This window comes from Macaca mulatta, chromosome 5, assembly GCF_049350105.2.
Source record: "Macaca mulatta isolate MMU2019108-1 chromosome 5, T2T-MMU8v2.0, whole genome shotgun sequence".
Lineage (NCBI taxonomy): Eukaryota > Metazoa > Chordata > Mammalia > Primates > Cercopithecidae > Macaca > Macaca mulatta.
In genome coordinates this window covers 2,301,265-2,326,002 of record NC_133410.1, presented here as the reverse complement: position 1 = coordinate 2,326,002, position 24,738 = coordinate 2,301,265, and the positions used below count along the sequence as shown (strand labels likewise).

Genomic DNA, 24,738 nt, shown 5'->3' with positions numbered 1-24,738 from the left:
CCTGCTCACTGCAAGCTCCGCCTCCCAGGTTTACGCCATTCTCCTGCCTCAGCCTCCCGAGTAGCTGGGACTACAGGCGCTCCCCACCTCGCCCGGCTAGTTTTTTGTACTTTTTTAGTAGAGACGGGGTTTCACCGTGTTAGCCAGGATGGTCTCGATCTCCTGACCTCGTGATCCGCCCGTCTCGGCCTCCCAAAGTGCTGGGATTACAGGCTTGAGCCACCGCGCCCGGCCCCAGCCCTCTGATTTAAGGCCAGTTAGCCACCCTGGAAGATCAAGCCAGCTCCGGAGGAAGCTGGGCCCCATTACTAGCCTTTCCATGCTTCATACAGGCTCACTGGGCTCTGGGTGATTTTAGGTAACTTTTGGGGAGAAGGGGACAATGTGTGACAAACATAGCTTTCAGCTCCCAACAGAACCCTTCATTTTCTTTTTATGTAATTTTCTCTTTAAAGAACAACTGGTCAGGTCTAGTGTATGGAGATCCCTTGTGAGGACAGAGCCCTAATATCTAGATGATGTTTCTGAATCTAGTTGACGTTTTGCACTTGGACATCTAGTGGTCATTTTAGGCAAACATGTCCAGACTGAACTCCTGTCTTCCCTGGACCCTGCCTCCTGTGGCCTGGCTGTCTTTAGTCAGTGTCAGCCCTCCATGAGCTTAGGCAAAAAGTCCTGGGGTTAACTCTGACTTCTCTCTACTTTCCACAAACCATATCAAGCTCTCAGCAAGTCCTATTGGCTCTGCCTTTAAGTGTAGCTAGAATCTGCCCTCTGCTTATCCACTGTGTTGCTGTTACTCGGCACAGGTTGTTACCTCCTACTGGATCACAAGAACTTCCACACTGGACTCCTGCTTCCACCTGCCTCTTCAGTCTGTTTTCTGTGCAGCACCCAGAGCTGGCCTGTTAAAGCACAAATCAGGTCACATCACTTCCCTGCCCCAAACCCTCAAACAACTCCTGCTTCACTCTGAGGAAAACCCAAAATCACTGCTTTTAGGCCTTCTGGCTAAGATCAAGTGTAGAAAAGCCACAGGACGGGGCCGGGCGCGGTGGCTCAAGCCTGTAATCCCAGCACTTTGGGAAGCCGAGATGGGCGGATCACGAGGTCAGGAGATCGAGACCATCCTGGCTAACACAGTGAAACCCCGTCTCTACTAAAAATACAAAAACTTAGCCGGGCGAGGTGGCAGGCGCCTGTAGTCCCAGCTACTCGGGAGGCTGAGGCAGGAGAATGGCGTGAACCCGGGAGGCGGAGCTTGCAGTGAGCTGAGATCCGGCCACTGCACTCCAGCCTGGGTGACAGAGCGAGACTCCGTCTCAAAAAAAAAAAAAAAAAAAAAAAGAAAAGCCACAGGACCTGTGAAGGCCCTTGCCCTCAAGGTCTGCTTACTCTGGCCCCTCCACTGTCTTCAGCCTCACCCCTCCTCTATCCCGGCCTTTCAGTGCACTCCCACCTCCTTGCTGTTCCTGACCATGTGTTACGCGCCTCTGCCCAAGGGCCTGGTGCCACCATCCTTCCCTGCAGCATTCTCCCAAATAACTGCATGGTTTGCTGCCACATTCCTTTATGTTTTTCTCTGAACAAACAAAAAGTAAACTATGAAAACACAAAAGTACAGAGTAGTATACGCATCCACCCAGGCCAACATTATCAAAGGTTTTTCCTTACTTCCTTCATCTGTCCGTTTCCTGGGGCAGGGGGAGAGGACTGAGGTTAAAGAAAATCCCAACCTATTGTTTTGCCCTCTCATGACTCTAAAAACTATGGGCTTTGTTTTGTTTTGTTTTTACAGAGCCACAGTGCCATTTTAAAACTTAACAAGTTGTATATCCAGTCCAAATTTGAAGCTACCTGATTGTCTCAAAAATGTCCTTCTACAGTTGACTTGTTGGGATCAGGACATAGCATTGGGTGGCCATGTCTCTATTTTTTTCTAATCTGGAGCATCCCTCAGCCCCTCTCCCTGTCTTGGAGGAGGTCCCATGTCCTGGATTCGTTTGTTTGCCTCATCATGAAGTTCTTTAACTTGTTCTCTCTCCTCCATATTTTCTGTAAACTGGAGTTAGCTCTAAATGCTTGATTATTTGGGTCCAACTTGTTTTGCGCAGCACTTCCTAGGTGGAGTCATAAGCTTCACACTCCATCTGTGATGCAGTTGGATGGCCAGATTTAACAAATTAAAATATAGGACACTAAATTTGAATTTCAGATAAATAACTAATTTCTTAGTATACGTATGTCCCAAATATTGCATGGGACATACTTATACTAGAAGAATACATCTCTAAAAAATATGTAATTTTTTTCAGATAATAATTATTCATGATTTTTCTGAAATTCAGACTTAACTGGTGTCCTCCAGACTTCCTTTAATGATGCAATTGGGTTGTCCCAGTTTTCATGGTGCTGAGAGGGAGCAGCGGGTTCAGGTGGTGTCAGCACAAGCCCTTCCTTATAAACTTCTCCCCCAAACTTTCCCTTAATGGTTTTGTCCTTTGATGAGGATCATCTAAATCACTTATTTAATTATGGCTAGTAAGATGGTGATTTTTCTAACTCTATCGTTTCTTCCACATCTAGTGGCTAAAATTTTCTGTAAATAACTTTCCTCTACCAACTAGGCTTTTGTTTACCTTATCCTTCATGTCTTTCCTCAAGAGTTACCTTGGCTAGGAACAGTGGCTCAGGCTGAGGTGGGAGGATGGCTTGAGGCTGGAGTTTGAGACTAGCCTGAGCAACACAGTGAGACCCCATCTCTACAAGAAATTTCAAAATTACCCGGGTACAGTGGCATGTGCCTATAGTCCCAGCTACTCCAGAGGCTGATGTTGGAGGATCACTTGAGCCCAGCAGTTTGAACCTGCAGTGAGCTGTGATTGCGCTACTGCACTCTAGCCTGGATGACAGAGTGAGGCCCTGTCTTAAAAAAAAAAAAAAAAAAAAAAAAAAAAAAATTACCAAGCTAAAATAAATAAAAAAGAATTACTAAGCTAAAAAAAAAAAAAAGAATTACCTTATCAGACCTTCCTTGACCACCCTACATGAGATGGTACCCCACTGCTAACCCCACATACATGACTTTCATTTGTGTTCAGTAGTGTGTTCATTAATGTATCCCCAATATCTAAGAACAATGCTACAAAGCAAGTGTTTAATCAGTATTTATTCAATATTATCATTGAATGAATGAATGTTGAGGCTTAATTTTTATAAGTTCTAGGACAATCAAATTAATACATTGCCTCAAGTACCATAAATTGGAAATAATAATCCCAATCCTATGATTATGTCTTTGAGATTCAAAATAAATTTAAATAAATCGCATTTAAATTAATACACATACTTTTTTGCACAAAACATGTTTAATAACATTTATTAAATGACCTGTGCAAGGCCTTTCACATACACACTGTCCCTTCACCTTCACATTCTCTCTGTATGTTATACCTTATTCACTCCATTTTACGGATGAGAAAGCCTCAAATCTAGCTTATATATATGTAAATATATATGTGTGTATGTGTGTATATACATGTACATATATACATGTTTTATTTTAAGAGCCAGAGTCTCTCTTTGTTGCCCAAGTTGGAGTGCAGTGGTTGTGATCACGACTCATTGCAGCTTCAACCTCCTGGGCTCAAGTGATTGCCCCTCCTCAGCAGCCTTACCCCAGTAGCTAGGACTTTAGGACTATAGGCATGCACCACCATGCCTCGCTAATTGCCATTTAGCTTACAAGGTATTCTTTTTGTTGTTTGTTTTATAAAGATAAAAATCAATTAGTCTCTTATTAGCAGAAGATAGTGTAGTTGGTAGATTACCTTATCATGAAACTCTTGAGTTTTTTTTTTTTTTTTTTTTTTTTTTTTTTTTTTTTTTTTTTTTTTTTGAGACGGAGTCTCGCTCTGCCGCCCAGGCTGGAGTGCAGTGGCCGGATCTCAGCTCACTGCAAGCTCTGCCTCCCGGGTTCACGCCATTCTCCTGCCTCAGCCTCCTCAGTAGCTGGGACTACAGGCGCCCGCCACCTCGCCCGGCTAGTTTTTTTTGTATTTTTTAGTAGAGATGGGGTTTCACCGTGTCAGCCAGGATGGTCTCGATCTCCTGACCTCGTGATCCGCCCGTCTCGGCCTCCCAAAGTGCTGGGATTACAGGCTTGAGCCACCGCGCCCGGCCGAAACTCTTGAGTTTTAAGGATGAAGGAGCAGCAACGGGAAGTGGGCTCCATGGCCCCAGTTCTTCTCCTTCATAAGCTCTTTACTCCATCTTGGACACCCTCCTCACCGGTCCAGCCAAGCCAAGATCTGAAGCTGTGTTATTGGCACTTTACCCTCCCTACCATCCTGGCCGCCCTTTTCAAGGGAAACCAAGGTGAAATCACATAAAGTACAAAAAGCCTACAAATGTCTTTCTGTGGAACAAGTCCAAGCAAAATCTAACTGCAGTTTGGCTAAGTGTGCAAAGCTCATTAGGCTCTTGATTTCTTTCTCCCTCAGCTCTAACCAAAGAACCTCGACCTTCTGGGACCAAGAACAGGAGGCATATCAACAATTTGCCAGGTAAGAAATCTTCATTAATGTATTAATGAACATTTACTATAAAGAGGGATTGATGGCTTTGGTAGCTTAGAGTTTGGGCCCTGGCAGCAGGAAGATACAGTCTCAGATCCCAGCATTGCCATTTGTTAGTCATTTAACCCTGGCCAAATTGCTTAAGCTTTTCAAGACGAAGTTTTCTCATCTGTAAAATGGTTCTAGTGCATGCCAGATAGGATCGTGATGAGGTTTCAATGCAGCAGTCACTTCACACACAATGCTACGAAGTGTTCAGCATGGTATCTGGCACATGGTAAGTATTCAGTCAGGTTTAACAATTGTGAATCCCATATTCAAAGTGCTCATGGTATAATGGAGAGAACAAATGTTCAAGGTACCTTATAATAGAGCAAGTGTGCTTCCCACTGTACTACATGTGTGGGCAGGGGTATAGAAGAGATACAGAAGAGGGAGCAGCCCCCTGCCTGCGGAATTAGGGCATACCTTCCTGAAGATGGCCCTTGAACAGTTTGTGAAAACTGTGGGAAGAGAACTGTAGTCAAGAATACAGTATATGCAGTGGCCCAGGAGCAGAGCAGGACATGGCACAGCCTGGTGGTGGAGGAAAGGGAATTTAGTGCGATGAGAGAGTAGAATGTTTGAGGGGAGCTCTGGGAGAACGGGCTAGAGAGTCATCTTGGGGCCTGGCTATGAAGAGCCCAGAGTAGGTGTACCTTGCTCAGGGATGTAGGTCTTAATCTACAGGTAATGGGATGTTACCCAGGGATAAGCACTTGACAGTTGCGTGACCTTTGGTACCTTACCTCGTCTCTCTGTGTCTCGCTTTCATCATCTGTAAAATGCTGATAATAAATAATACCAACCTCTTGGAATTCTTTAGTTAATGTGTGTATGTGCTGTCTAAGTGATAGCTATTCGTCTAGTAGTAGTAATATTTTTCCAAGGTTGAAAGTTCCAAGTTAATGTTTAAATCAGTGAATTTCTTTTCATCTTCCAGGAACGTGCTATTTCAAACACTGAAATGTAAATGTCCTGTTATTTGTTTTAATGCTAAGGATTTTGTGAGAATAGTGCTGCAGTTTTTTGGTAATGATGGCAGTTGGAAGCATGGTAAGTTATATTTTTTGTTCTCTCTATAATTTAACTCTTCAACTGTGACTCCTCCTATCAATGGGAGAATGGTGAGGGCAGCCATGTCACACAACTACTGGGGGACCTGGCCACACACACGGATATGCCTCTTCATGGGCCCTAGGCATGGGGAGGAAGTTTTCCTCCATGTTTCTAGGTTATTTGAATTTTTACAAGTATACATTACTTTCATAATTTAAAATAGGAAAGAATTAACTTGAGTAGCATGGTCAGTGAGATTTGTTGTTACCACAAATAGCTTATAAACTTTCTAAGAATTAAACTACAGTCCAGAGTAATTAACATTGAAACAATATAGGACCTACCTTTTATTTAAAATACTGAAGATTTTAAATGTACATATATATTTTAGTTTTTTGATTTTTTTAGAGATGGGGTCCAACTCTGTTGCCCAGGTTGGTCTCAAACTGCTGGCCTCAAGCCAACTTCCTGCCTCAGCTTCCCAAAGTGCTGACCACTGCACCTCGCTTAAAGTAGTAAAGTTTTTTATAACTTCTTAAAAACTAGATGGACATGGCCGGGCGCGGTGGCTTACGCCTGTAATCCCAGCACTTTGGGAGACTGAGGCAGGCGGATCACGAGGTCAGGAGTTGGAGACCAGCCTGGCCAACATGGTGAAACCCCGTCTCTACTAAAAATACAAAATTTAGCTGGGCGTGGTGGCTCATGACTGTAATCCTAGCTACTCAGGAAGCTGAGGCAGGAGAATTGCTTGAGCCCAGGAGGTAGAGGTTGTAGTGAGCTGATATTGCGCCACTGCACTCCAGCCTGGGGGACAGAGTGAGACTCTGTCTCAGGAGAAAAAAAAAACAAACACACAATTAGATGGACAGATAAGTGGTAAAGAAAATATAGCAAAAATATTCGTTGTAGAATCTAGGTGGTGGACATATGTGTTCACTGTATAATTCTTTTCAAATTGTGTATTTGAAACTGTTCATAATAAAAGGTTGGAAAAAGCCCTTTTTATTGTCAAAAATTTCTAACATATACAAAAGTAGTCATCACCCAGTTTCAATAATTATCAATTTCCAGCCAATCTTTTTTTTTTTTTTTTTTTTTTTGAGATAGAGTCTCACTCTGTCACCCAGGCTGGAGTGCAGTTGCATGATCTTGGCTCACTGCAACCTCTACCTCCCTGGTTCAAGTGATTCTCCTGCCTCAGCCTCCCGAGTAGCTGGGACTACAGGTGCGCGCCACCATGAATGGCTAATTTTTGTATTTTTATTAGAGACGGGGTTTCACCATGCTGGCCAGGCTAGTCTTGAACTCCTGACCTTGTGATCTGCCCGCCTCGGCCTCCCAAAGTGAGCCACCACACCTGGCTACAGCCAATCTTTTGCTCTATAACTCCCCATACTTCCAAACTGCCACCTCCTGAATACTTTGTAGCAAAACCCAAACATCATGTGATTCATCTCTAAATATTTCAATTGTATGACTAAAATGTGAGATTCAGTTTTTAAAACAACACCATCATCTCTACCCACCCCCGAGGAAATTAGCCAATAATCTTTTTCTCTTTTTTTCCTTCTAAAAATTTTACTGATTCATAATAGATATACATTTTTTGGGGGGACTTGTGATATTTTGATATATTCATATAATGTGTAATTGTAATAATCAAATCCGCATAATTGGGATATCTATCACCTTAAACATTTATCTTTTCTTTATACTGGGAACATTTGAATTTTCCTCTACTAGCTATTTTGAAATATACAATAGATTATTATTTACTATAGTCACTCTACTGATTTACTGAACACCAGGTCTTCTTTATTCTACCTAACTATATATTTGCAACTGTTAATCAACTACTCTTAATCCCACCCACCACCCCCTTACCCTCCCTGACTTCTGGTAACCACCAATCTACTCTACCTTCATGAGATCTGCTTTCTTAGCTCCTACATGTGAGTGAGAACCTGCGATATTTGTCTTTCTGTGCTTGGCTTATTTCACTTAACATAATGACCTCCAGTTCCATCCATGTTGCTGCAAATGACAGGATTTTATTATGTTTTATGGCTGAATAGTAATTCCATTGTATAAATATACCACATTTTCTTCATTTATCTGTTGATGGACAGATAAATTAACTCAGGTTAATTCCTTATTTTGGCATTGTGAGTAGTGCTGCAGTAACATGGAAATGCAGATATTGCTCTGATATGTTGATTCTTTTGAATATTTTGATTCTTTTGAATATATACCCAGGAGTGGGATTGCTGGATCATATGGTAGCTCTATTTCGTTTTTTGAGGAACCTACGTATTGTTTTCCATAGTGGCTGTACTAATTTACTTTCCTACCAATAGTGTATGAGGGTTCCCCTTTCTCCATATCCTCACTAGTATCTGTTATTCCCTATCTTTTTGATGAAAGTCCTTTTAAATTGGGGTGAGGTGATATCTCATTGTGATTTTCCTTGCGTTTTTCTTATGATTAGTGATATTTGGCATTTTTAAATATTATTGTTGGCCTTTTGTATATCTTCCTTTCAGAAATGTCTATTCAAATACTTTGCCTGTTTTAAATCATGTTTCCCCCTGTTGAACTGTTTGAGTTCCTTTTATATCCTGGTTATTAATCCCCTACCAGGTGGATAGTTTGCAAATATTTTCTTCCAGTCTGTGAGTTGTCTCTTCACTCCATTGTTTCCTTTGCTGTACAGCTTTTGCTTGATGTAATTTCATTTGTCTATTTTTGCTTTTGTTGCCTATACTTTTGAAGTTTTAGTAAAAAAAAAAAAAAAAAAAAAAAAAATCATTGCCCAGACAAATGTCCTGGAGCATTTTCCCAGTGTTTTCTTCCAGATGTTTCATAATTTCAGGTTCTTAGATTTAAGTCCTTAATCCATTTTGATTTGATTTTTGTATATGGTGAGAGATAGGAGTCTAGTTTCATTCTTCTGCATGTGATTTTCCCAGCACCTTTCCCCAATATATATTCTTGGAGCCTGTCAAAAATGAATTGTCTGTAAATGTGTTGATTTATTTCTGGGGTCTCTATTCTATTCCATTGGTCTATGTGTCTGTTTTTATGTCAGTACTATGCTGCCTTGGTTACTATAGCTTTGTAGTATAATTTGAAGTCAGGTAGTGTGATTCCTCCAGCTTTGTTATTTTTGCTTGTGATTGCTTGGCTATTCAGGGTGTTTGGTTCCATACAGATTTTAGGCTTTCTTTTTTTTCTTTTTTTTTTTCTTTTTTCTTTTTTTTGAGATGGAGTCTTGCTCTGTTGCCAGGCTGGAGGGCAGTGGTGTGATTTCGGCTCACTGCAACCTCCACTTCCTGGGGTTCAAGCGATTCTCGTGCCTCAGCCTCCCAAGTAGCTGGGACTATAGGCACCCGCCACCATGCCTATATTTGTATTTTTAGTAGAGACAGGGTTTCACCATGTTGGCCAGGATGGTCTCGATCTCCTGACCTTGTGATGCGCCCACTTTGGTCTCCTAAAGTCCTGGGATTACAGGCGTGAGCCACCGTGCCTGGCCTTTTTGTCCTATTTCTATGAAGAATGTCATTGGTATTTTGATGGAGATTTCATTGACTCTTTGATTGCTATAGGTAACACAGATTTTTTTTTTTTTTTTAAGATGGAGTCTCTCTTTGTCGCCCAGGCTGGAGTGCAGTGGCACGATCCTGGCTCACTGCAAGCTCCGTCTCCCAGGTTCACACCATTCTCCTGCCTCAGCCTCCCGAGTAGCTGGGACTACAGGCACCTGCCACCATGCCCGGCTAATTTTTTGTATTTTTCGTAGAGACGGGGTTTCACCATGTTAGCCAGGATGGTCTCGATCTACTGACCTCATGAGCCACTGCGCCCAGCCGGTAACATTGATATTTTAGCAATGTTAATTCTTGCTTTCCCTCACTTTTATTCTATGTAAATTTGTATAAGTATTTCCTTATCCATTCAGCCATTCCATGACTTTTAATTGAAACATTTAGTCCATTTACATTCAATATTATTGGTAGGTGAGGACTTATTTCTGCCATTTTGTTACTTGTGGTTAAGTGATTTTCTCTGGTAGGATCTTTTTAATTTGCTGCTTTTTTGTGTGTGTGTATTTATTGTAGGTTTTTGCTTTGTGGTTACAAAAACCGATAATATATACACTACAAATAAAAAGGAGGCTTACAAAAAAATCTTGTAACTAGTTATTTTAAACAGATGACAACTTACCTTTATTTACAAAGAAAAGAATAGAAACAAACAAATAAAGGAAAAACTAAAAAACCTCTACACTTTAATTCCACCCCCTACACACATTTTGACTTTTTGTTGCCTCAATTTATGTGTTTTTATATGGCCCATCTCTTAACAGGTTGCCATAGCTGTTACTGCTTTTTATAGATTTATCTTTTAATCTTCACACTGGAGTTATGAGTGGATTGTATACCACAATTACAGTGTTAGAGTATGCTGAGTTTGTGTATTTACTTTTACTAGTGGGTTTCAATCCTTCAAATGTTTCCTTTTTGTATGTTTGTGTTTTTTTCTTTCAGGTTGAAGAACTCCTTTTAGCATATCTTGGAAGACATATCTGGTGATGATGAATTTCCTCAGTTTTTGTTTGTCTGGGGCTTTATTTCTTTTTCATGTTTGAAGGATAGCTTTGCTGGGCACAGAATTCTTGGTTGGCAGTTGTCTTTTGTTTTGTTTTCCTTTTTATTGGGTGGGGGGTGGTGGGGAGATGAGGTCTCACTCTGTCACCCAGGCTGGAATGCAGTGGTGCGATCATAGCTCACTGTAACCTCAAATTCTTGGGCTGAAGTGATCCTCCTGCATCAGCCTTCCAAGTAGTTGGGACTACAGGTGTGTTCTACCACACCCAGATAATGTTTTTATTTTTATTTTGTAGAGACAGGGGTCTCACTATGTTGTCCTGGCTGCTGTTGAACTCCTAGCCTGAAGCAATCCTCCTGCCTTGGGCTCCCAAAGTGTTGGGATTACAGGTGTGGGCCACCAAGCCTGGCAGTTTTCTTTTCTTTCAGCACTTTGAATAGGTTATCCCACTCCCTCCTTCTGTTGAGAAACCTGTTGCCAGATGAATTGGAGCTCCTTTATATGTTATTTGTTCTTTTCTCTTGCTGTTTTTGGGGTCCTTTCTTTGTACTTGACCTTTGGGGGTTTGCTTATTATATGTGTAGTAAAATATAGGATAGTTATATTTGGGTAATTATAGGGTAGTTTTATTTGGGTTTAATCTGTTTAGGGATCTCTGGCCTTCCTGTACCTGGATATTTATATATTTCTCAAGATTTGGGCCGGGCACAGTGGCTCATGCCTATAATCCCAGCACTTTGGGAGACTGAGGCAGGTGGATCACTTGAGGTCAGGAGTTTGAGACCAGCCTGGCCAACATGGTGAAACCCTGTCTCTACTAAAAATTCAAAAGTGAGCCAGACATGATGGCACATACCTGTAATCCCAGATACTTGGGAGACTGAGATGGGAGAATCACTTTTAATCCAGGAGGCAGAGGTTGCAATGAGCCAAGATCAAACCATTGCACTTCTGCCTGAGCAACAGAGCAAGACTCCATCTAAAAAAAAAAAAAAGAAGATTTGGGAAGTTTTCTGTTATTATTTTTTGAATAAGCTTTCTACTCCTTGCTCTTGCTCTGCTTCATCTTGAACACCAATAATTCTTAGATTTGCTCTTTTGAGGCAATTTTCTATATCTTATAGGTGTTCTTCATTTCTCTTCTTTCTTTTCTTTTTTCTCCTCTGTGTCTTTTCCAGTAGCCTATCTTCAGACTCACTGATTCTTTTATCTGCTTGATCCATTCTGCTGTTGAGAGCCTCTAATGAATTTTTTTGTTCAGCAAATATATTTCTCAGTTCTAGGATTTCTGTTTGATTTTTTAAATTATGTCAACCTCTATTAAATTTTTCTGATTAATTTCTGGGTTTTTCTGTGTTATTTTAGAGATCACTGAGTTTCCTTAATACTGCAGTTTTGAATTCTTGATCAAAGAGCTTCCCTATCGCCATCCTGTTAAGGTCAGTCCCTGGCTCCTTGCTTTGTCTGGTTTGAAGAGGTCATGGTTCCCCACTTACTGTTATTTCTTGTGAATGTATGTCTATTTCTTTGCATTGAAGGATTAGTTTTTTGTTCCAATCTTCTCTTTCTGGCTTGTTTTGGTTTTTTATTGGATATGTTTGCTCAGAATTTTTTTCAATATATCTGTTGAGTATCTTTTCGTTTTTGCTAGGTCCTTGCTTCCTTTTCAGCACTAGATGGCATCTTAAGCCCAGGTGTGCCTTGGCTCTAGCAAACTTCAGAGCGCTCCCCATCCCTGGTGAGGAAAGTCCCTAAGGGTATATACCTCGCAGTATGGGAAGGCTAGCTGGGAGTTCATGCCCAGGGGACCTGTAGGATCTACCTCCTACAACATGATCCTCCTGACCAGCCTTTCTGGTTTGGTGTCTTCTCTGTCTGTGGTACAGAGGAGAGTGTCTGCTAGTCTCAACCACCGCCCATTTCTGGCTCTCCTCAGGGATATTTCTCCCTTCAGGCACTCATGATGCTTCCTGTGGATTGTGGCAGGGAGGGTTCTCCTGCCAGGGGGCCCAAGATGATGGGAAAGTTGATTGTCCACCTTGGTCTCACTTTTTCCAGTTTAGTAACTGAATTGAGGGAAATTTTTCTACGTGTTTGGTGACTGGCAGATGGGGGAAGGGACATAAAGTCTGATTCTCTTACTATCTGCATGGAGTTTTTTCACTTCTATGTGGCCTTGGAAACTGTGTCATCCTTATATTTGGGTTCTGGGATATTGCTGGTGATAATCTTGATGTTATATATTGGTTTTTGCTTTTCTGTGAAGGAGAGTGAAGCCAGCTTGCTTGTGTTCCACCATTTTGGTAACATCAGTCTATTACCAATAATCTCTTTTTATTATTAGATATCTGGTCAGTGTTTGCACTTCCCTAGTTGTTCTATAACTGTTTTTGTTTTATTTGTTTTGTTTTTTACAATTTGTTTTAACTGGGGCCCAAAGCCCGTAACTTGTATTTCTTTTTTTTTTCTTTCTCTGTTGTTCAGGCTAGAGTTCAGTGGTGCAATTTTGGCTCACTGCAACCTCTGCCTCCCAGGTTCCAGCAATTCTCCTGCCTCAGCCTCCTGAGTAGCTGGGATTACAGGCACGTGCCACCACGCCTGGCTAGTTTTTTATATTTTTGGTAGAGACGGGTTTCACCATGTTGGCCAGGCTGGTCTCGAACTCCTGACCTCAGGTGATCTGCCTGCCTCGGCCTCCCAAAGTGTTTGGATTACAGGCATGGGCCACCACGCCCCGCCAGGTGTGCTTGTATTTCTTAAGCCTCTTTTCATCTATATGTTCTCCCTTCCTCGTCTTACATCCTTGCAGTTGTTTTGTTGTTGAAGAAACCAGAGTGTTTGTCCTGTAGAATTTCTCACAGTCTGGATTTTACTGAGCACATCTCCTTGTCATTTAATATGTTCGCTCTCTTCTATTTCCTGTAAATTGGCAGTTAGATCCAGATGCTTGATCAGATTCAGGTTAGATTTTGGGAGAGCAAGACTACATAGTGTTGTATATATTTGTCAGGAGGTATATAATGTTTGGATGTTTACCTTTTTTTGTGTGATGTTAGAAGCTACTGCTTGTCATTGTCTAGGTTCCTTAATTGCAACATGGTGATATTTAAGATCTATTATGCTTTCTTCATTTATTAGCTGTAATACTTACATAAAGAGAAATCCCCCTTTATCATCTATTTGGTTACCCTAAGTGTACTTCATTTGGAAAAGCCAAGATAAAAATTTGATTATTTTCCTTTATTTACCTGTTTTCAAAATAATGAATTGTTTCATAGAATCACCAAAAGGTGATAATTTTAAAAGTCTTTTCATTTTAGTATCATTATGAGCATATGAATTTAAATATATTTGATATGTTTTGACACATTGCACATGATCTTTGATGAGTTAGGTGAGTCTTTGTCATACAAACCTAGTAATCTGGGCATCTTCCTTGATTTGCGGTATGGTAGGATGTTTCCAGGTCATCTTGTGCATTTCCTGCCCTAGACCTGAAATTAACCATTTCTTCAAGAAGCCCTATTACTTTAGTAAAAATGGCATTTAGAGACCAGAATTTGGTCACTGGGTGTAAACCTCACTATTAGGTTGACTTTTGTTACCAGGCTAAGATGCTTGTATTTTTAAAGATAAAATATACCATGAGTTCATACTGATAATTCTAATTCATGTTCAGGATGATAGAGTTTTTACTTAACCTTATCATCTCCTTTAAAACATACCGAAGAATCCTTTGTACTTGGAGGTCAGTTTGGCTGTATATAAGATCACTGGTTTGCATCTTTCTTTGTGTTTCTAAAATATGCTATACTATTGTTTTTTGGCATAAAGTGGTGCTTTCAGAAAGTGTGGTGAAAATCTGATTCTGTTTCCCTAATTAGTGACTTGGTCTTTTTGTCTGAATGCCCAAAGTTTTTTGTTTGTTTTGTTTTCCTTTTTCTTTTTTTCTTTTTTTTTTTTTTTAAGTCTAGTTGTTTTACTAGACTGTGTCTTGGTGTTGGCTGTTTTGGATCAGTTTTCCAATATATGTATGTACCTTTAAAAAAAAAAAACTTTGGCTGGGTGCAGTGGCTCATGTCTGTAATCTCAGCACTTTGGGAGGCCGAGACGGGTGGATCACCTGAGGTTAGGAGTTTAAGACCAGCCTGGCCAACATGGTGAAACCCCATCTCTACTAAAAATTGAAAATTAGCCGAGCATGGTAGCGTGCACCTGTAGTTCCAGCTACTCATGAGGCTGAGGCAGATGAATCACTTGAACCTGGGAGGCAGAGGTTGCAGTGAGCAGAGATCTCACAAGACTGTCTCAAAAAAAAAAGGAAAAAAAAAGTTGTAAATAGCTTTTTGGTATAGCTTTAAAAAATAGCAGTTTTATTAAGATATAATTTCATACCATAAAATTCACTCTTTAACTGTACAATTCAGGGGTTTTTTAAGTAATCACAGAACTGTGCATCTATCACCACTACGTAATATCACTACGAACTTTTTTGTCTACGAACATTTTTGTCATAGTCCTTAATTTGGACTTCCAGCCTCCAGAACTGTAAGAAAATAAATTTGTTGTTTTAAGCACTCAGTTTATGGTAAGTTACAGCAGACCTAGGACACTAATACAGACCCCTACCTCACACCATATGCAAAAATTAACAAAAAATGGATCATAAGCCTAACCTATGACAAATTAAGTCCAAATGTTCGTAGAACATTTTTTGTCTACGAATATTTTGTCATACTACGAACATTTTGTCACCCCAGAAAGAAACCCTGTACTCCTTAGCAGCCACTCCCCATCTCCCCTTTCTCAGACTCTGGCAAGCACTAATCTGCTGATTTTTGTTTCTGGAGTTGTGTATTCTGAATATTTAACATGAATAGAATCATACCATATGCGGCCTTTTGTGACTGACCTATTTCATTTAGCCTGATGTAGTTTTTTGTTGGTGGTGGTTTTTAGCCTAGTGTTTTAAAGGTTCATTCATGTTGTAGCATATATCAGTACTTTATTCCTTTTTATGGCTGAATAATATTCATATTTTGTTTATTCATTCATCAGCTGATGGACATTTGAGTTGTTTTCACTTTTGGCTGTTATGATTAATGCTTCTATGAACTTTGGTGTACAGGTCTTTGCATGGATATATTTTCAACTTGCTTGGGTATATATCTAGAAGAAGTAGAATTGCTGGGTCATGTGGTACTCTGTATTTAACATTCTGAGGAACTGCCAAACTTGTTTCCAACAGGTCTGCACCATTTTAACCAGCACTGTATATAGCATTGTAATTTCCCCACATCCTTGCCCAATACATGTTTTTGTCTATCTTTATTTTAGTCATCCAAGTGGATGTGAAGTGTTACACCTTGTGGTTTTGGTTTGTATTATACTGATGGCTAATGATATTGGACATCTTCTCATGTGCTTATTGGCCACTTTTATATCTTTTTTTGGAGAAATGTCTGTTCAAATATTTTGCCCATTTTAAAATTGTGTTGTCTTTTTATTGTTTATTTGAAATAATTATTTTTATATTCTAATATGAGTTTATTGTCAGATATACAATTTGCAAATACTTTCTCCCAATCTGTGACTTGTCTTTTTAATTTCTTGATGTCCTTTGAAGCACTCTTTTTTTTTTTTTTTAAGGAAATCTGATTTATTTGTGTTTTCTTTTGTCATTTGTGTTTTTGGTGTCAAACCTAAGAAATTATTGTTTAATCCAAGGTCAGAAAGATTTACTAATATTTTTATTATACGAGTTTAATCATTTTCTCTCCGAGGTTAGGCTTATGATCCATTTTTTGTTAATTTTTGCATATGGTGTGAGGTAGGGGTCTATATTAGTGTCCTAGGTCTGCTGTAACTTAAAACTGAGTGCTTAAAACAACAAATTTATTTTCTTACAGTTCTGGAGGCTGGAAGTCCAAATTAAGGTGTTGACAGTTCCTTCTGGAGTCTCTGAGGGAAAATCCATTCTGTGACTCTTCCCTAGCTTCTAGTGGTGGCTGGAAGTCCTTTTCACTCCTTGACTTGTAGATACATCCCTCCAGTCTCTGCTTCCATCCTCATGTGGCCTTTTCCCTCTGTGTGTCTCTATATGTCACCTTCTTTTCTGTCTCTCATAAGGACACCCATCATTACATTTAGGGCTCACCCTAACTTAAGATGATCTCATCTCAAGATTCCTACCATAATTATATCTGCAAAGGCCCTTATTTCAAATAAGTTCTCATTCTGAGATTCTGGGTGGAGTTATCTTTTGAGGACCACAATTCAACCCGCTGTTGGTGTCTAACACCATTCTTAGTACTTTTGTTGAAAATCAATCAACCACTGATGTATGGGTTTATTTCTAGACTCTCAATTCTGCTCCACTGATCTGTAGGTCTATTCTGTGTCAATACTATACTGTATTGATTATGTATACGTCTTTATGTAGTTTAAAGTTATTATTATTATTTTTTTGAGATGGAATCTCGCTCTGTTACCCAGGCTGGAGTGCTGTGGTGCGATCTCAGCTCACTGCAAGCTCTGCCTCCCAGGTTCACACCATTCTCCTGCCTCAGCCTCCTGAGTAGCTGGGACTACAGGCGCACGCTACTACGCCCAGCTAATTTTTTGTATTTTTAGTAGAGACGGGGTTTCACCATTTTAGCCAGGATGGTCTCGATCTCCTGACCTTGTGATCTGCCTCTTCTGATCTCGTGATCCGCCTGCCTTGGCCTCCCAAAGTGCTGGGATTACAAGCATGAGCCACCGCACCCTGCCTAAAGTCATCTTGAATTATAGTGTTTAATGCTGTGTTCGTTTGTTTTTTTCCCTTTGATTTCCTATTTCATATGTTGAATCTTTTTGTCTGTCTTTCATATTTTTTTTTTTTCATATTTATCGTTTTTTTGTCCGGAATCCATTTTCAGTCTCTTCATTTCTTTTTGATTTTTTAAAATTTTATTTTATTTTATTTTTAAGTTCTGGTGGACTTATTCTTTTTTATTAAAAAAAATTCTCTTTTTTGGCTGGGCACAGTGTCTTACACCTGTAATCCCAGCACTTTGGGAGGCTGAGGTGGGCAGATCAACTGAGGTCAGGAGTTCAAGACAAGCCTGGTCAACATGGTGAAACCCCATCTCTACTAAAAAAAACAAAAATTAGCTGGGCGTGGTGGTGGGGGCCTATAATCCCAGCTACTCGGGAGGCTGAGGCAGGAGAATCACTTGAACCTCTGAGGCGGAGGTTGCAGTGAGCCGAGATTGTGCCATTGCTCTCCAGCTTGGGCAACAGAGCAAGACTCCTTCTCAAAAAAATAAAACAAAACAAACAAAAAAATTCCCTTTTTTAAATCTTTTTTTACTTTAAGTAGTTAGCTATTATGTTTATTTGCGTTTGTGTCTTGCCAGTTTAGTTTTTATTTCTGAATTGTCTTTTTAAAAAATTTTTCTCTCCTGGATTCTGTCATTTTTTTGTATAATTTTTCTTTTTCTCAGTCACCTAATTTCTAAGTATATAATTCGGATTTATTTACTTATTCATAACTTTTACTCTTTCTTAATTTTCTGAACTTGTTTTAAATCTCATTTTGTTAGCATTTCTTTTTCAGCTACTGGCATTTTCTCCCTAGTGTGGGATTTGTCCTGGCAAGCTTCAGTTTGTCAGTTGCAAGAGATTATAGGGACCATTTCCCAGAGCATTCTTATACTGTCAGAGCTTCTCCAAGGATTTTAAAAAATATATGTTGATAACCGTTACTTTTGAAACATTAGAGCATTGAAAAGGGAAGTGGAATGAAACAGTCCTATTGGGTCAGTCTGCATCACCAGACAGTGTTGTAGAAAATCATGTCCTGGGCCAGGTGCGGTGGCTCAAGCCTGTAATCCCAGCACTTTGGGAGGCCGAGACGGGCGGATCACGTGGTCAGGAGATCAAGACCATCCTGGCTAACACGGCAAAACCCCGTCTCTACTAAAAATACAAAAAACTAGCTGGGCGAGGTGGCGGGCGCCTGTAGTCCCAGCTACTCTGGAGGCTGAGGCAGGAGAATGGCGTAAACCCGGGAGGCGGAGCTTGCAGTGAGCTGAGATCCGGCCACTGCACTCCAGCCTGGGTGACAGAGCAAGACTCTGTCTCAAAAAAAAAAGAAAATCATGCCCTGCTGACAGAGGTGGCAGGCAGCCAGAGGACCACTGACTTCTCTAATCCAGAGCTCTAAATGTGCCACTGTAAGAGACTTCCTAGCTATCAAGTGAGAAAGTCATAATACTGGCTGCTTTGGTAAATATAAATCTCTTAGACGGGTATAATTTAAGATGCTGGAACAGGCCGGGCGCGGTGGCTCAAGCCTGTAATCCCAGCACTTTGGGAGGCCGAGACGGGCGGATCACGAGGTCAGGAGATCGAGACCATCCTGGCTAACACAATGAAACTCCGTCTCCACTAAAAATACAAAAAAAAAAAAAATTAGCCGGGCGTGGTGGCGGCGCCTGTAGTCCCAGCTACTCGGGAGGCTGAGGCAGGAGAATGGCGGGAACCCGGGAGGCGGAGCTTGCAGTGAGCCGAGATCGCGCCACTGCACTCCAGCCTGGGCGACAGAGCGAGACTCTGCCTCAAAAAAAAAAAAAAAAAAAAAAAAGATGCTGGAACATATAATATTTAATGTGATATGATCTAAGACTATAGTTTTATTTGAAGGCAAACTCCTTATTTTTGTATGGCACAATTCAAAATTTTAAAGTAACTTAAAAAGCAGTCACTTTAGGATTTAGTTTGTCTATTAATTTATACCCGCCCTCTGTCCTTTTATGACTCTCTCTTCATGTCTAAAGTGTTCTGGTATAAACACTTGTTTGTTTAGCAAATATCGTGTTTACTTTTTAGAAAGTGTTTTCTCATGTGTATCTCAGATAATTGCAGTAATCTTTCCCCCCAGTTTTTGGATGAAGAAACTAACACTGAAGGGGCGAGGTGGCCTCCCAGGCTCAGAGGGTGATTCAGAATCTAGACCTGGTGTTCCTTATACAGTACCAAGGCGCTGCACATTAGTTGTCTTGTGGATTTTCCACACTTCAGGGAGAGTGCCAAACTGTCTTTGCCTTGCACACACTACCTGTTCAACATTCAGCGACGAGGGTGTCGTGTGTGCTCAGGCAACTCCCACCCTTCTTCCTTTTGCTCAAGAGGCTTGGATTCCAGACTCCATGGTGCAAGACAGCCCAGTGAGAGGCTGGAGGAGGGCAGAACTTGGCAGAGAGGATGCCTGAGGGAAAGAGGAGCAAGGAAGAGGGGAGGCAGAAAGCATGGCCCACCACACTGACTTCGACAGCTTTTAACATGTTTTTGAGAGATCCAAACTGCAAGTGAGCTTGGAGTCCCTCTTTTATGGCTACTTGAAATCTGCCTCTTTAATGTGACACCCACAGAGATGGGCCATGTGGGACTTGGGTTCATCGAGGCTGCCTTACCAAAGGTTCTAAATTCTGGAGAATGATGGAGAGTCACTTTGGTCCTTAGCTCTATAATTTGAGAGGATGATAATACTACTATTACTCATTTGAACTTAAGAGCCTTGTCAAAGCAGGAAAAACAATTACTGGTTTTTCCTGGGATGACTGAATGACCTTTTTCTCTTCAGTTGCTGATTTTGTAGGGTTAGATCCCAGAATTGCTGCATGGCTTATAGATCCTAGTGATGCCGTACCCTCTTTTGAAGATTTAGTAGAAAAATACTGTGAAAAATCCATTACGGTTAAAGTGAACAGCACATATGAAAATTCCTCAAGAAATATTGTGGTGAGTTGTTTAAGATAAGGTTTTATCAACTTTAATACATCCTTTTCTTTCCGGAAGCTTTTTCTATTTTTTTGATAGCCTAATAGTAAAAAGAATGTTGTCAACATTCATTTTCACTTATTCAGCACAAATAGTCCTGACCTTGGCGTTTCTGGTGGAGAATGTTGAATAAGGATGGGTGATGTCTGTTCTTCCATGGCACCTGTTCCTAGGAAATCTGTCCATAGTGTGACTCTTCCAGATGACTCTCTGGTGTCAGTGTCCCCTGCTCCATGAACAGAAAGCCACTCGTTGATAAATCCTTAGTGCTGGTGATGTGGCCACAGTGCCAGAGGTCCTGGGATGGCCACTCTTCAGTCTATGTGGAGAGAATGGTCAGAACTGCCCTGGGTCTCAGGCTGGGCACAGCGGCTCATGCCTATAATCACAGCACTTTGGGAGGCCAAGGTGGGCAGATCACTTGAGGACAGGAGTTCAAGACCAACCTAGCTAACCTGCTGAAACCCTGTCTCTACTGAAAATATAAAAATTAGCCAAGCATGGTGGCGGGTGTCTGTAGTTCCAGCTACTCGGGAGGCTGAGGCAGGAGAATTGCTTGAACCCGGGAGGCAGAGGTTGCAGTAAGTTGAGATCGTGCCCCTGAAATCCAGCCTGAGTGACAGAGTGAGACTCTGTCTCAAAAAAAAAAAAAAAAAAAAGGAACTGTCTTGGGTCTCTCCAGGCCCTCCCCTGATAGAGATTCCCCCTTGTTATCAGGAAGCACCATCTGGAGAAACAAAGGCACTCACAGCTTCTAGAACTGTGCCTAGAACCCAGAGAGAGACTTCTCAGCAGGCCCCAGAGGAGAGGTGTCTAGTGGTGTCAGTGTGGTCACAGTTGGGGCCACTCTGTTCAGGCTTTCTAGTTAGCTGTCAGTGAACAGTTACATGGTAAAATCACTGCTAGAAGAACACACAGGCTACTGAGCTAGCTCCAGCAATCAGAGCAAAGCAAGAGGTGATGTGAGCGTGTGCCATGCGCTGGGCACTGAGCTGGGGGTAAGAGGTGATATGAGCCCGTGCCAGGCACCGGGCACTGAGCTGGGGATATTTGCTTCATGTACTTCATCCTCACAGATCATCTATGATGTGAAGATTTGTACCAATAAGGGTTTGGTGTTATAAGTTGCAGAAATGCACTTTCCCTTAATATAAAAAGAGATTTATCAGAAGGATATAGGGTAGCCAGCAGAGTCAGAGGAAAAGCAGTACCAGGCCTTGGGAAGAACAGGAGTCAGGTGGCCCTGGGTCCCAGGGAGCTGGAACCGGTAGGCATGGTGGCAGCACTGAACCATGACCTTTTCTCTTGTCCAAAAGTAAAAGTTTCAGCACTTGGAGAGTGTTTTCTTTCCCTCCTTGTACCATGTGTCTACACCCCACCAAGGAGGCCAGGCATCTTGATTAGTATTCCTACTCAGAATCCATGCTGTCAGGCAGGAAGACTTCTCAAACAGAAGCTGAGATATTAGAAAGAGGAGTAGTCCATCTCAGAATTATCAGTCCCAGTTTACAGATGAGAAAACTGAGGTGTAGAAAGGTTAACGTACATGTACCTTGCCCAGGGTCAAATTGAGGCCCAGGGTTTAACTCATCCACACTCCAGGCAGAAAAGAGACAGCCTCAGATGCAGTTCTATTTATGTCTCATCAGCCAGATATGTGTCTGTAGTTGAGCCATGCGGTGCATGGATGAGGATGGGAGATGGAGGTCCAGCCATTAATCTACATGATCACAGATTACACCCTTCTCTCCAAAGAGGTGGCATGAATTGTTCAGATAAATGGAAGAGAGTTCCAGGTAGAGGGAGCAGCAGGGATATAGTAAGACTCTCAGAGAACATGGTGCCTTTGTGGAGGACAGCAAGGCCAACCTGGGGAGAAGGAGGCATGGCTGTGGGGAGCCAGAGAAAATGTAGGGGCTCCTCATGCAGCTGCGCCATACCAGGGAGCCGGGCCTGTCCTGGGGCTAATCAGACTGGGAATCACATGGTCAGCTTTGGGGTGCGGAAGACTCCTGCAGGCAGCCAGGTAGATTCTCCCAAGTGGCAGTTAAGAACTTGACGTGGAGGGACTCTTCCATAGGATGTTCTCCCGACATTCACAGGAGAGCCACAACCGAGATGACTAGAAAACAGTGCCAGGTGGTGTGTGGCTCGCCACTCGTCCCATGGGATGTTCACTCTAATCTCAGGCCTTTAGCAGAAAACTGAGTCTGAGTGGGCTGGAGTTGGGGGATTTGTTTGACAGAATGGGGTGTTGAAGAAGAGGTCCTGGCGCTCCATGTTAGGGGAAGGATAATTAGACTCTGTATTGAGGGGCACATCTCATCCCATCTCCCTCTTTGTCAGCCAAACACAGACCCTTGTTTGTCATCTCCCAGGGCCTCTGTGTGCATCTCCTGGGCTGAGAATGGAGGGGTAAGTGAGGAGCGTGGCAGCAGCTGTGCGCAGGTACAAGGTGGTAAGGCTGAGAGAATGGAGCTGTGGACTCCAGAGAGGCCAGGTCTGCATTCTCCTCTCCCTACTACCATTTAATCATTGCACCTGAGACATTAGGCTTCTTTGTGTTTCTGTTTCTTAATCTGTAAAATAAGGAAATACCCTAGGTTGGGAGGAAGTGTCCAACTATGGATAGCTTGCACTTGCACAGTAGAAGCACTTTCTACAGACAGGAACTTGTCCAGTTGAGGTGTTTGTTGATACTACCACATACATGACATCTGCCATCGAGTCATGTCAGTTCCAGACCGTAATGAGTACTGCCACCAAGTTTATCTGATTTTTAAAAATACTTTTACTCTTTTAAAGAATCAGAATGTACGTGACAACCTGAAGATACTCTACAGACTTACAATGGACCTTTGCTCTAAACTGAAGGCAAGACATTTTATTGTAATTTCTGGCTGACGGAGACTCACAAGAGATGTCTTTTCATTTGCACCCGCACTCCCAGGGAGCAACCCTGCGCTGTGTTTGAATGTGAAGAAAACGAAACCTTGAGTTCTAAGAACAAATTAACCTGTGCATTACTCAGAAAAGGGTAGTCTGCAATGATAAGACCTGAAGTTTTAAAAATGCTTTCTCTAGGTTGAAAACAGTTGTAATATTTTTTAGAGCCTCCTCTTTCAGTGGGATGTTTCCAGTGCCATAGTTAACATAAAAGCTGAGCATTGATTTTGATTAATAGTGGGATGGACGTAGTTTCACTCAATCAGAGTCTTCCTGGGAAGCAGACAGCCACTGCAATGAACAACCAAGAAGTGTTGAGTGGAGGGACTGTGTCCAGAGGCCAGGGAGGGCAAAGGGAACCAGCCAGAAGGAGAAGCCTCCAGGGACAGGCAGTAGCTCAGCCCGTTTCCCTCCCTTCTGTCCTCAGTGCCCAATCTGAAGGCAGAGGAGTGGCCCAGGTGATGTGACCTGGAGGGGCCTGCCCCGCCTTGTGGGCAAGGGCAGGGCAGAGAATGGGTCTGGAGGAGCAGGAGGGAACATGAGGGCAAGAGTTGGAGGATGGAGCCTGGGACTCTCTCATGGCAGCAGGAAAAATTAAAAAAATGAGACTCATGAAGAGCACCGGAAGGCCCAGATAAATAGAGATTCCGTGCTCTCAGGGGAGGTGGCCTAGAATAAAGATTCTAATGTTCCCCAAATTAATCCATAGTGGCAGTGAAAAATCAATGAGAATTATTGGTAAATTTTGGGAATTCAGTAAGCCTATTCTGAAATTAAAATGGTAGTCTAAAAGTCTACAAATGCTTAAATCAATCTTAAAAATGAAAAAGAGTAAAGAAAATTGAGAATGGGGCTTGGCCTATCAGATATTTCTTTTTATTTCTTTTTTGCCACTTCCAATGTTTGACTTGAACCTATCTATATTTCTAAATATCTCTACCAGATCTTGGTAATAAAATAGCCTACTTAAGGGAAATAAGTTTATTGGGAAGAGCAAGCAAGAGGGGTAGAAGTTGGGTAGGAGACCAGCCATGCTCATGATAGGGGTCTCCTTTATTCTAGCTCAACAAAATTAAGGAGGCTTTTTGGTCAGGCGCAGTGGCTCTTGCCTGTAATCCCAGAACTTTGGGAGGCTGAGATGGGCAGATCACTTGAGGTCAGGAGTTCACAACCAGCCTGGCCTACATGATGAAACTCTGTCTCTACCAAAAATGTTTAAAAATTAGCCTGGCGTGGTGGGGGGTGCCTGTAGTCCCAGCTACTCAGGAGGCTGAGACAGGAGAATCGCTTGAACCCGGGAGGTGGAGGTTGCAGTGAGCCGAGATCGCACCACTGCACTCCAGCCTGGGCGACAGAGCAAGACGCTGTCTCAAAAAAAAAAATAGGCTTTTCAATAAAATGTAGATACAATAATATTTAAATTGACATTGATATTATTTCTTCCTGTTAAACAGGAGTATGGTTTATGGCAACTATTTTGTACTTTGGAGGTTCCTTTGATACCAATTTTGGCAGGTAAGTCACCATAAAGATGAAGTACAGCCATTTTTCTAGAGGGTTCTTCACACTGTTTGGGATGAATATTTCTCTGTACCTTATTTAGGAGTAGATAGTGTATCCCATGGGCACCGGAGAGGTAGCAAGCCTATTACTTTCCCTTTCTGTATGTAGTGAGGGG

The 24,738-nt window shown here is 41.8% G+C and overlaps 1 protein-coding gene across 3 annotated transcripts in view; it reads left to right on the top strand.

Moving 5' to 3' along the window:
• POLN (DNA polymerase nu) overlaps positions 1–24,738 on the top strand; it is a 170,633-nt gene that overhangs the window by 46,781 nt on the left and 99,114 nt on the right. For 2 of the 3 annotated variants that reach the window (XM_078002889.1, XM_078002888.1), the window contains 4 exons: positions 5,560–5,672; positions 19,918–20,075; positions 22,920–22,988; positions 24,515–24,575. In XM_078002889.1, coding sequence (XP_077859015.1) covers positions 5,560–5,672; positions 19,918–20,075; positions 22,920–22,988; positions 24,515–24,575 — 401 coding nt within the window. Of the gene's footprint in view, positions 1–4,502; positions 4,566–5,559; positions 5,673–19,917; positions 20,076–22,919; positions 22,989–24,514; positions 24,576–24,738 lie in introns of all 3 variants that reach the window. The other variant, XM_015137860.3, reaches the window with a different exon arrangement.